The 12,989-nt window shown below is 46.9% G+C and overlaps 1 protein-coding gene across 1 annotated transcript in view; it reads left to right on the forward strand.

The window, feature by feature from the left end:
* ELL (elongation factor for RNA polymerase II) overlaps positions 1-12,989 on the forward strand; it is a 181,282-nt gene that overhangs the window by 124,335 nt on the left and 43,958 nt on the right. The window contains exon 7 of the mRNA XM_078670140.1: positions 8,643-8,736. Coding sequence (XP_078526266.1) covers positions 8,643-8,736 — 94 coding nt within the window. The remainder of the gene's footprint in view (positions 1-8,642; positions 8,737-12,989) is intronic.

A 12,989-nucleotide genomic window follows, 5' to 3' on the forward strand; every position in this document is an offset into this window, starting at 1 on the left:
ACACAGTTTCAGAGCATGTGGGTTTACTGCTAAAGCATTCTCACCAATGCAAGCCTTCAAATAGTTTCCAGGTTTAGATCAGTCTCTATTTTAGGATCCTTCTTGGGTGGGAGGTAGGGTGTTTGTGTGGTTATCCTGCTACGATTATGGTCTCAAAGAACACATTTGGATGTTCCTAAACCTGCATGCATCTACCGCCACTGTAAGCTCAGACAGTCTTCATTGAGGCTGCTACGGCGATCAGTGTTTCATGCTTCAACAAATTATAGGTTTCTTGTAACTTTTAGGCTTTGCCTGGACTAAGCCTGTTGCTAAGATTGATGTGGCTCTCTGGATTGAGATGCAGCCTACAGATTAAGGGTTGCCAGACCATTTTAGAAAACCTGAGAGGGAGGAGTTAACTCATCATATCTGTAGGACCAGCATCTGCAAACATAAATTCTAACTTAAGCACAGCAGCCTTGTTCACGGTTACTTCCATATTCACTTCTCCACACTGTAACCATCGGGTCAGTCGACTGACAATCTTTGGTCCAAAATCATGGGTGAGGAATGCCTGCACACTCATGGCAATAGGTATACTTACTGCTAAAGGAGAATTTGCATGATACCGGAGATCAGACTAGCCCCCCACCCATCTACCCCTCCATAACTAGCTCAGTGGTATGAATCATTGTGTTAAAGAAGAAGGAGCTGTAGATAACGTTGAGGGATACCCTGAAAAGCATGAGAGGACCTGATGTGCAGCACACTTCCTCTGGATACTGCCAAGCCTCTGGTTTGCCTTGATGTTTGTGAACTGAATAATAATCAGACAGAGAAAGAAACTATTCACAAAATGTAAGTTGTTCAATTACATTAGTTTGCTGTACTGTTAGTCCCAAAAGTTTTTTGTTTTTTTTTAAAGGAAAAAATATTGCACAGACTAAGAGGTGAATGTAGTGTTATCCAGTATTTGGGTGTCTTTCATAGATTCACATGCCTGAATCATTCCCCGTCGTCGAGACGGGAGCCTCCGGTATATAAAAAAGTAATGTCCTAGAGACATACATAGAAAAGAATAGGCCCAAAGGTCTCGCCTTAGTAGCCTATCCACGTCCTTTTGCAGGAAGGACCAAACAGAGCAGGCCCCAAGGGTCCCACCTTGGTGGCCTATCTGGGTCCTTTTGTAAAAAGGACCAAATAAAGAAAAAACAACCAATCAGCTACTACCTCCTTCTAGAACCTTCCTGCCAGGAGCCCAAGTCTCTCAGATTTTCTACCGCACGTTGTGCTAGGGAGTCTCCACCTGAGTTCTCCTCAGGAATTTCTCTTTTTCTTCTCAAAACGAATTTAATTATCTTCTACAGTTATGTCTGATAGTCAGAAGAAGGGTCTTTTCCGAGCTTGTTCCTCCTGCAGCAAGAAAAGACTTCATGTAGAGGATAAACATGAAACATGTTTATATTGCCTCTACCCTCACCATCAGGCAAAGGACTGCAAAATATGTCGGACCTTCTCCAACAAGACCCTCAAGGACCGAGAAGGTCGACTTCTACTTTGGCTCAACAGGCTCAAGACCAAGACTGATGACTTGGTGTCCGAAGGTGAGAGTGTGTCTGGAGCGTCGCATTTTTCCTTGAAGAGGCCACGGGTTTCTTCCCCTAGCCCCACAGACACCCCTCCTATGAAGACTTCAGTCCTCAGAGGGCAAGACATCTGTGTCTGTCAAGGACCTTCCTGTCCCCAGGAAGCAGCCGCTGGTCCGGACGACGTCGACAGCGTCGATGGTGCATTCAGCGCAGAAAACTGTCTCGACGTCGACGACGACAGTGTCGACGACAACGGCATCGTCGGCTTCCTCCTCGACGACGAGGACGACGCCTTCATCGTCGGCAAGTAGACCTACGCCGTCGACCATCCCGGTCACTCCATCGACGACGAAGATTTCGTCGTCGACGACGAGACCATCGTCGAAGACACCGACGACGACGACACCGTCGACGAAAACAACGCCGTCGACGAAGTCTACCTCGTCGACGAGGATCATCTCGTCGACGGTGGGAAAGCCGTCGACGACGAACACACCGTCGACGGTGGGGACCTTGCCGTCGACGAAAATGACGTTGATGAAGACACCGTCGTCGCTACCACTGTCGACGACGATTAAATTACCGTCGAGGACAATACCTACCACGACACCGTCGATTCCAGCGTCGACGTCTACGGGACCATGGAAGGAGTCTGCACTCTTATCCCACGCCATGGATGCCTTTCCACCGCAAGTGAGCCATGTCACGGTCAAAATTACTAAACGGCCTATTACGCCACTTCAGACATCGCCTGGTAGGGTACAACAACTACCTCCGGCCTGTCTACTGCAAGGTCAGGAGTCGGACGAGGACTCTTTTACGCAGGCTACTAGTCCATCAGACCTGGTACTGAAGTGCCAAACCACAGACGAGGAGCCGGAAGAGGAGGAAGACTTTGTACAACAACCGGTCCAACCTCCACCCCAGACACAGGTTACTCCTATGGTGTGTCTCCCCGCTTCCATCGTCTCGGACCTAAAATTCCTCATAAAGGATTATAAGGAAAGGTTCCCGGAGAAAACATCTGTACCCGCACTTCCAGCTGCACAGGCGCCAGCTCCTTCATCTCGTCATAGACCAACTCCCCTGGTCATTGAAAGGACACAGGTGCCAATTCAGGACGCTCCCTCGTCTGACGAAGAGGAGAGGGAACAGGAGGAAGGGGAAGTCGATGACGACCAGTCGGACCCGGATGCAGACCAGGACTATGTGGCAAATTCTCCAGCCTCTCCGGATCCACAGACCTCTGAGTCTCCACCCGCAGACATCGGTGGATTCCACAACATCATTGAGCGGGCTGCCAAGAGGTTCCATATGTCCATGGAAACTCAGGAAACTGAATGCTTCCTTTACGACTTCAAGGAGCCCACTAAGAAGTCCACAAGGTCAATCCCAATCATTGACTTTATATGGAAGCAGGGCAAACAAATCATGCAAACTCCTGCTTCTATACAGGTGGTGGTGCCCAGGCTTGATAAGAAATACAAGGCCACCTCTTCGGCACCAGCATGCCTGACAGGTCACCCCAAAGCAGATTCCGTGGTGACTCAAGCGGCGCAGAAGAACTCACGAAATCCAGCCTCGCCTCTGTCGACGCCACCTGACAAGGAGGGCAGGAAACTGGATGCCGTTGGCAAACGCTTCACTACCACGTCAGCCATGATGGTTAAAGTGGCTAATTCCATTGCCCTACTGGGCCGTTACAATCGCCAACTCTGGGCGGACATTGCGCCCTATCTTTCGAATCTGCCGAAGGATCTCAGAGAGGAACCACATTCACTTCTCTTAGAAGGCCAGACCTCTGCTTCAGAGCTCATCGACTGTGCCATTGATGCCGCCATGACTGGTTTCCGGCAACTGGCAGGGGCTGCAGTCCTGAGGCGACAGGGTTGGCTCAAGGCCACCACTTTCCGCCAGGAGGTACAAACCAGGATTTTAGATATGCCTTACGATGGCCAGCACCTATTTGGTGAACAGATCGACGCGGCCCTCACCACCATTAAAAAGGACACGGACACCGCCAAGGCTCTGGGTACTCTACAGTTCCGGACCCAGTCCTTTCGTGGCAACAGAGGAAGAGGCCAACCTGCGTACAAAGGTTCCTATCAAAATCGGTCTTCCTACTCATATTCACAGTCCAAGCCGCAATTTCAACAGCGGCAACCACAACAGGGACGACAGTCTTCCTACGGCAAATCCAATTACCGAGGAAAGGGCCAAAAACGACCTGCTGGCAACAGACAATGACTTGTCTCCCCAGCTAGCCCCTCCACCACTACATTCTTTACGACTTGGAGGAAAGCTGACATACTTCCTCAAACATTGGCAAACTATAACAACGGATCGGTGGGTACTCCAACTCATTCGATTTGGGCATTCCCTAGAATTCACTTCTATTCCCCCAACAACACCACCGTGCCAACGATCACACAGGCACCTACGATTACTTCTTCAGGAAATAGCTTCCATGCTTCAGAAGGGAGCCATAGAGAGAGTTCCACGGGCCCGCAAGGGACAAGGTTTCTACTCTCACTTCTTCCTAATCCACCAGAAAGGAAAGAAGTGGCGGCCAATCCTGGACCTCAGGGCACCCAACGTGTTCCTAAAGAAACAATCGTTCCGTATGGTGACTCTGCAAGAAATCCTTGGTCTTCTGGAGAAAGGGGACTACATGACGTCCTTAGACCTTCAGGACGCCTACTACCATATACCTATTCTCAAAGGGCACAGGAAGTTCCTCAGGTTTGCGGTGGCAGGACAACACTACCAATTTCGTGTCCTTCCATTTGGCCTCAAATCGGCCCGAGGATATTCACCAAATGCCTATCACCCGTGGCAGCATTCCTTCGTCAGCAAGGCCACCAGGTGTTTCCATACCTGGACGACTGGTTGGTAAAGGCACCAACAGAGGCCGCCGCAGCCTCATCCTCCAGCGCCTGTCTGGATATTTTCCACCGCCTGGGACTGACCCTCAACACCGCAAAGTCGACTCTGGAACCCACCAAGGTCATCACGTTCCTTGGAGCGACTCTGGACACAGAGCGTGTCAAAGCTTTCCCCTCTCAGGAGAGAAAGGTCAAACTCATCTCCTTGGCCAAGGCAGTGGCTTCGCGGAAGACTCTTCCGGTCCGCACGTTCAAGTCCCTCCTCGGCATGATGTCTTCATGCATACTGCTCATTCCCCACTGCCGCCGGAAAATGCGTCCACTTCAGGAGGCACTGACAAAACAATGGACACAAGCCACAGGTTCTTTCGAGGACCGCCTACGAGTCACTCGACCTATCATCAACCACTTGCAATGGTGGACATCACTCAACCATTTGTCAAAGGGTCTGCCGTTCCTGCTCCCAGCAGAACCACACGTAATAACTACGGATGCGTCCCTGGAAGGTTGGGGAGCAGTCCTCCAGGAACTCCAGATAAACGGCAAATGGACGACACAGGAAACCAAGCTCCATATCAATCTGTTGGAGTTAAGAGCGGTCTTCCTGGCTCTACAGGCGTTTCTACCACGCATTCGTCACTCCCCAGTGCTCGTCAGGACGGACAACACCACGACGATGCACTACCTGAACAAACAGGGGGGGACGCGTTCGATCTCGTTATCTCGAGAATCGCAAAGAATCTGGAACTGGCTTCTGGAACATGGAATATCGTTGAAAGCGGAGTACGTCCCGGGCAAGGACAACGTCTTGGCGGACGCACTGAGCAGGGAGAGATCTCCTTCCCACGAATGGGAACTGGACATGGAGGTGCTGGATCGTATCTTCGAGGAGTGGGGCACCCCGAACATAGACCTCTTTGCCACCAGAGAGAACGCCAAATGCCCAAGCTTCGCAAGCAGGCATCACCACTCAGGAATCCTCGGGAATGCATTTTCCATCGCATGGCGCAACGTATTTGCGTACGCCTTTCCGCCATTCCCACTGATACCCAGGGTTCTCAGGAAGATGAAATCGAAACCCTGCACTCTGATCCCGATTGCTCTGTCCTGGCCGAGGCAGCACTGGTTCACGGAGCTTCATCGCCTCTCTGCCCGGCCCCCTCTTCGCCTGCAGCAGTTTCCGGCCCTGATCACGATGTCCCAAGGGCAGGTTCTCCACCCGAACCTGAGCTCTCTGAAGTTGTCAGCCTGGCTCCTGAATACCGCGAATTCAGCCACCTGAACATCCCGCAGGAGTGCAGAGATGTCCTTGCGAAAGCTAGAGCTGTCAGCACTAACAAAACCTACTCACTAAAATGGAAGCGATTCTGTTCCTGGTGTGTGGATCATGGCTTGCACCCCTTCCATGCCACTCCACAGCAGCTACTGCCATACTTGTTGCATCTTGCGCAATCAGGCCTTGCACATGCATCCGTCAAAGTGCATCTAGGGCAATTTCAAGGTTCACAAGGACGGCTACGGGCCCATCTTTGTGGGCGGACAGACTCATCAAACAATTCCTACAAGGCCTATTCAGGTCCTTTCCACGACCACGACCAATCCCTCCATCGTGGCACCTCAATGTGGTTCTTCATCAACTAATGAAGCATCCCTTCGAACCCATCCATAAGGCAGAGATCAAGTTCCTCTCTTGGAAAACGGCCCTCCTCCTGGCGCTAACCTCTGCCAGAAGGGTCAGTGAATTGCAGGCTCTCTCCATCCAGGATCCTTTTCTACAATTCAGGGAGGACAGAGTCATTCTGCGGACTAACCCTCGCTTCATTCCAAAAGTCCCCTCGGACTTCCACCGTAACGAACCAGTGGTGCTGAGATCGTTCTTTCCGAATCCTACCACGGCAGCCGAAAGAACCCTACATTCTCTAGATCTGAAGAGATGTCTTAAGTTCTACATAGATAAGACACAACACTTCCGGAAGTCATGCCAACTATTTGTTGCCTTTAGTAGACCACGGCTGGGCATGCCCCTGACAAAGCAGAGTATCTCAAGATGGATCTCTTCTGCGATCACCTTTTGTCACGACAAGGCCGGACGGCCTTTAGACTCACGAGTCAAAGCTCATTCGACAAGAGCCATGTCCACGTCTGCGGCGGTGTTCGCTGGAGTGCCGATCTTGGACATTTGCAGAGCGGCGACATGGAAGTCCCCGCACACCTTCACCAGGCACTACTGCCTGGATACTGAGCTGATGAAGGATGCAGCAGTGGGCCGAGCAGTGCTTCGCCATCTATTCCAGTGAGGTGAGCCCTTCTACATCCCTCCTTCCTTTACTGGTATGCACATTCTCTTACTGTATTTATATGACATTGCATTTTGTGCTTTATAGTCATGTGATATGTATTATCTACATACTCATACCTGATGTTCATACAGAATGTGCATAATGTATTGCTCGCTACTCTGATTCAGGCATGTGAATCTATGAAAGACACCCAAATACTGGATAAGAAATACGTTACTTACCTGTAACTGCAGTTATCCAGTATTAGTGTCTTTCATAGATTCACATGCACCCTCCCGCCTCCCCTGGCTGGGCTCACCTTTCTCTCTAATGAGTTTACGCCTAACTAGCTTGGTGCGTACGAAAATCTGAGAGACTTGGGCTCCTGGCAGGAAGGTTCTAGAAGGAGGTAGTAGCTGATTGGCTGTTTTTTCTTTATTTGGTCCTTTTTACAAAAGGACCCAGATAGGCCACCAAGGTGGGACCCATGGGGCCTGCTCTGTTTGGTCCTTCCTGCAAAAGGACGTGGATAGGCTACTAAGGCGAGACCTTTGGGCCTATTCTTTTCTATGTATGTCTCTAGGACATTACTTTTTTATATACCGGAGGCTCCCGTCTCGACGACGGGGAATGATTCAGGCATGTGAATCTATGAAAGACACTAATACTGGATAACTGCAGTTACAGGTAAGTAACGCATTTCTTACATATCCATTTATAGCATTTGAGAGATGTATTAAGAAATGGTCAATACTAGTTGTAGCCTTCATTTTAAGCTGGTGAAACACAAGGTCCTCACACAGCTATTTCATACCCCAAAGATGATGTGCAGGTTGTAGATTCTGCCAGACGTCCTAACTCTGTGGGTAAACCATGACTAATGTTTCAATATCCTTGACTCGGGTATTTAAAATGTTTCTGAAAATTATTGGGTCAAAAAATTGTTAATGATTGGGGGGGGGGGGGGGGTGTTGAAACTTTAGCATGGAGAATTGGATTTACAAATCTGAAATTGAAGTCTATTTGGGTTACCATGAAAACAGTGGCATAGGACTTCTGCCAAGTTTGGGCCATATGTATCAAGGTACCCATTTAGAATTGCAAATTGGTATGTATGTACAAATTCGCATTTTTTTTGCGAATTCTTAGTATTCCTTAATTGCGATTAGCAAATTGCGAATTGCAATTAAGGAATACTTTCTCATTCATTTCTATGGGCCAGGAGGCCATTGGAATGAATGGGAAGGTATTCTCAATTTTGCGATTCACAATTTGAAAATCGCAAATTGAGAATAATTTTAAGGGTGCAGGGGTGTCCAAAGGACACCCTGTTGCACCCCTGAAATAAGCATGGGTGCACATGTGGTGCACATACATGTGCGTCACATGGCACTTTGAAAAATGCGAAAATTGGCATTTTTCAAGGAATTCGTAAATTACCACCAACTTGAAGTTGATGGTAATTTGCGAATTCCTTAGGGACAATTTGCAATTTTTTGTAGCTTCATACATTGCATTTAAGGAATCGCAAATTTTGCCATTCCTTAAATGCAATTGCAAAATAAGGAATCGCAAATTTTGCGATTCCTTATTTTGCACCAGATTTTCCTTTATACATACCATTTTGCAAATTCGCATTCGCAAACGCCGAAATTCTGCGATTTTCGGCGTTTGCGAATGCGAATTTGCTTTATACATATGGCCCTTTGTTTTTTAAGCTGTGTAAAACAGATTTCATAGAGTATTGTGCTAGGTCTGTCTCTGTTTTACTCTCTTAATAGAATTAACATTTTTTTTAGCATCCTTTTCTTAAATTTAATAGTATGCCATTTTATTCTACTGTGTTTTTTTCCCTTTCATTTATATAAGTATTCAGTTGTTTACACCCATCTAATTTTGTTTTGCAGAAAACTGTGTCAGCCACAAATCTCGGGTGGTTTCCTTGGAGATGTTTCTCCAGCTAGTCCACCGAAGGAGAATGTGAACTCGTCTCCGCAGCAGGTATGTGGATAATCGTTATTTTTTTTTTAAACCATACTCTAGTATCCTGAACAAGATATGTATAAGATTTAATCAAATGCAGGTGTTGGATAGAAAAACACTTCCTGTCAGGGTACACACGTTTTGTAAAGTATATTCAACTAAAGCAAATTGTCTTATATATTTTTATTTGAGGATTTCCAGCCCTTCTAACAAGTGCTGTAATTTGCAGCATGCTGTGGGTTTCAAATACCTGGTTTTGGAGGACACCCCCATAAAAGATGATCTAATGTGCAATGCATTTGAGAAATTAAACTCAAACAGCATGTATAAACAAACAGAATTCTGTAAGCTAGTTTGCATAAGCTCATATTATTTACAGTCAGTCTATCTGGAGTGCTATAGTAGGAGAGCTGGAATTACTGGGATAGTTTTATGTAAGCTTTAGCTCTGAAAAGAGCAGAAGCAGAGTTTGAACTGAAGAAAATTAGGTTTGATGGATCTAACCTTTGAGGGCGTCAGTGGGATTTACTACCTCCAGAAATAATGATTGGTGGCGTGCAGTGAGTATGATGGAATATGACTTTAGATAATTTTACTTTGCTGTGTTAATGCCCAATCTATTTTTTTGGCGGGGGTGAGTGGGGGAGGTTTACTGAAGGATGGTAGTAGATATGGTACTAGATAGGCTACCTAGTGTGCAGGTAGCAAAGTTAGTGGTTTTGTTTTAGTGTGAAAAGGCATAGTGTTGGAGCCCCAAAAGTAAGCTGTTCAGTAGCGCAATTCTCTCATTGCAATACATTGATACAGATTTTGGCCTTATGAAATGAGATGTTGGATCTTTCCTCCCGCTACACAGCTGGCTATGGGCTGCAGAATTAGTACTTCCTATAAAGCAGTGTGTCCCAAACTATGGGTCTCCAGATGATTTTTGGTGGGTCACAAAAGCCAAAGCAATAAATATAGATGCCATTAGATTTTGTATTTATCTTGTCTCAATTGCTGCACTTTAAAGATAGGTCAAATGTCTTCTGCTGGCTGTGTTTTTTTAACGTGGGGACTGGTGTTTACAAACTCCTCACTCTGCAGTTGTGAAAGGAAAGGCTCTCATAAGTCAACAAAGTGTAATGTCAGCCTTACACATTGTTAGGAAAGCACAAATAAAGCACCTTTTGTAATTCTGAAGTGTGAAGGAAACAAAGATTTTAATAGGATCAGAACAAATCTTTACTTGGTGATTCACAAATATTCACTGAACTATGATTTCAACACATTATCATTTGTCTGCAGTATAGTTTGATTAGTAAAACTGTAGGCCTATGCAAATTAAGTGATCATTTGAAGGGAAAATGTGTTGTCTGTAAATAAATGATTGTGCTGCCACACAATGCTATAGTTATATTAAAAATCGCCCGCCACATATCCGTTAGTGGTTTGTGAAAGTTTATATTACTAAAACGTTGGTCGCTGTTCCAAAATGTTTATGAAACACTACTATAAAGGAATCAAGGCCCAGGTTTAGAGGTACACCTAGATCTCTGACTGTATTAGTATAGGTTATGGGGTATGAGAGACAAGTGAGGTAAAAAGTAAGGTGAGGTTAGATGCAGTAGGGAAGCTTAGTTTCACAGCATGAACCTATTCTGGATTTTAAATGCTCATTGTTCCACCAGCTAGTCGTTTCCAGACTTGAAATAACCAACATTTAACTTTGGGGGTAAATCTGTATGAGGCCCTGTGATGTCGACTGTAAGCCCACAATACCCAAGTGTGTGAGTCTCTTATTAGTTTTTTCCACTAGTGGGTTGGGTTTGTAGTGAGCTGTATCAGTCATTAGAGGCACTCTATCCAAATAATAGCCCTAGTCACTGGCCTGCGGAGGGCTACTTTGCCTCTGGTTGTTCTGTGAGATTACCAGCAAAGCGGTGCTGGATATCCATTATGAGGGTTTATTTGCCCCCACCCACCTTCCCTATTGTGCCACCACACCATCAGGACCGATGTGTCTTTGCCTTGACAGCACAATGCCCATGCAGCATGGCCCTTCCTAAGATGAATTTGGGGGACCATGAGGGAATGCCACATGCTAAATTGATTGATATCTGATCGTTATTACGGCTGCTTTAATCGAGGATTGCATTTGGTTGCAGCCTGAATTCATACTCGCGCCTGTTACCACACATCACTCCTCTTGATTGTGGGTCGTCTTATTCCTTTTAAGAAAAACAATCACATTGCTTAGACAATATTTATTGTGAATGATGCCTGCTAGCTGAATGTGATGTTTTACACCAAACCATGTCCAAGAGTAAGCCCTTACTATATGACCTAACTGCCTATCCCAAACTGTGCTTACAATATTTACGAACACCTGTGGTTCCTGTGGCAGTGGTAGTACTAGGTACAAGGAATGCCTGAATGCCCTCAAGTTCCCCTAGACTGCAGAGACCTAGCCTGCCTTCCCCATGATGGTACTCGTCTGTACGCACTCTGATGATTGAGGGATTTTGAGTGGGATGTAAAGGAGCCTTAGTGTGCAGCTTAAATCAGAGTAGATGGAGACCCGGGCCTTTTATAGAATATCATCTGCATTAATCCGTAAAGGAGAACCAGATAAGGCACAGTAGATCCGGATGCTTTGTGATTTTAGTATTCAGATAATTGGACCTGTGATTTAAAGAGTACGCAGGGAACACTGACCATTAGAAAAATTGCATTTAATGGCCGTTTTGTCCTGGCTTTTTACCAGCGTTCAGTGATTTAATAGGTGCAGCAGTTAGAACTGCCCCGTTTGTATCGAAAATTGCACTGCCGCCTACCTAGAGAGTTGGCAGAGTATGCGCACTGGCCTCTTTATGCTCTGGGGAGGGGCATAAATGACACACCTCGTGTGTATCAGAGTGTGCGTATACCAGCGTCTAAACAAAGTGACCACCAAGCGGACTACCACATGGAAGTGTTCTCAAAGACTGACATCTGTTTTAGCTATATTAAGCCTCACAGAATTGGTATTTATGTTGTGGGCCACCGTAGTAAAGCGAGGTTTGAACTGATTTTGACTCAATATCTGCCCATCCTCTGACTGAAGAATAAGCAGGGTGTCGCCGCAACGTCGCCGCCAAGAGAACAGAATTGAAGCCCAAAGGAGGCAACAAGAACCTCCAGGAGGCCAGATCTATTTTAAACAAGGCGAGACTTCACGAGGAGCACAATGTGCGGCTGCGAGCCTGAAAAGGCATCAGATGAACCCCTCAGTCTTGCTTGCAGGAAGTATTCGAAGCAGCTCAGCGAAATCTTGATTTGGATTTTTCAAGTATGCCCCTACCCGCTCTACAGCGCGACAGATGCGTGTTCACATGGCTTTCCATCATTATAGCCATAGTTAGCAGAAGGGAGATTGGACGATAATGGAGAGGTTAACTGATCCATGTATTCAACCTCACCTACACCATCACAGACAAAGACCAACTAGAAGCACATCCGCATCGGCTCTGCCTCTCGTATCACCCAGTGACCTAGTGTAAGTTCTGCTATTTGGGGAAGACTTGTGTAATAGAACTTGTTCTTGTCCACAAGGAGGAGAAATGAAGCAAGAAGCCAATAATAAAACTTTTGCAGCGTGAATCTTTCTGGATTCACTATGCTGTGCATATTCCACAATCTGGTGGTTGGGTCCGGAATCGTAGTCTTTTTTTCTCTTTTTTTTTTGTTTTGTCGTAGCCCCGGTGGGCGTCGACGTCCCACCATTTGGTGTACCTTCGGTGACGTTGGTGCGCTTCCGGCGGAAGCTACCACCCTTGGGCGCCATCTTCAGATTCTTTTTTCCGCCGTTGGGTCTGGATCGTCGCGTGAAGCTCCAGATGTTTTGGAGGAGAAAAGGAGGAAATACAGCATCTCTTCAACGGTGAAGACCTGAGAAGATCGGGAGAAGAGGACCATTAGAGAAGAGACAACGAAGAAAGGAGAGAACTAAGAAATCTTCGACGTCCTTGGAGGAATGCGCACACAGGGGGCCCCCTGAGCGCAGGGATGTACAAGACGCCCTTTAAATTCTGCAAGAACTGCCACCACAAGTTCGCACAGAAGGACCAGCACCCGGTCTGCAACCTCTGCCTGCCAATCGACCACGAGAGCAGAGACTGCAACGCCTGCTCCGTCTTCAAGCCGAAGACACTCCGAGTTCGAGAGAGACAGAGGACAGCTCACCACACGATGCAGGGCAAGGGCCAATCCCCGACGCTTTATGAACTTGGCCTCTCCACCGACGACGAGGA

This window comes from Lissotriton helveticus, chromosome 12 (assembly GCF_964261635.1).
Source record: "Lissotriton helveticus chromosome 12, aLisHel1.1, whole genome shotgun sequence".
In the NCBI taxonomy this organism is placed as follows: Eukaryota; Metazoa; Chordata; class Amphibia; order Caudata; family Salamandridae; genus Lissotriton; species Lissotriton helveticus.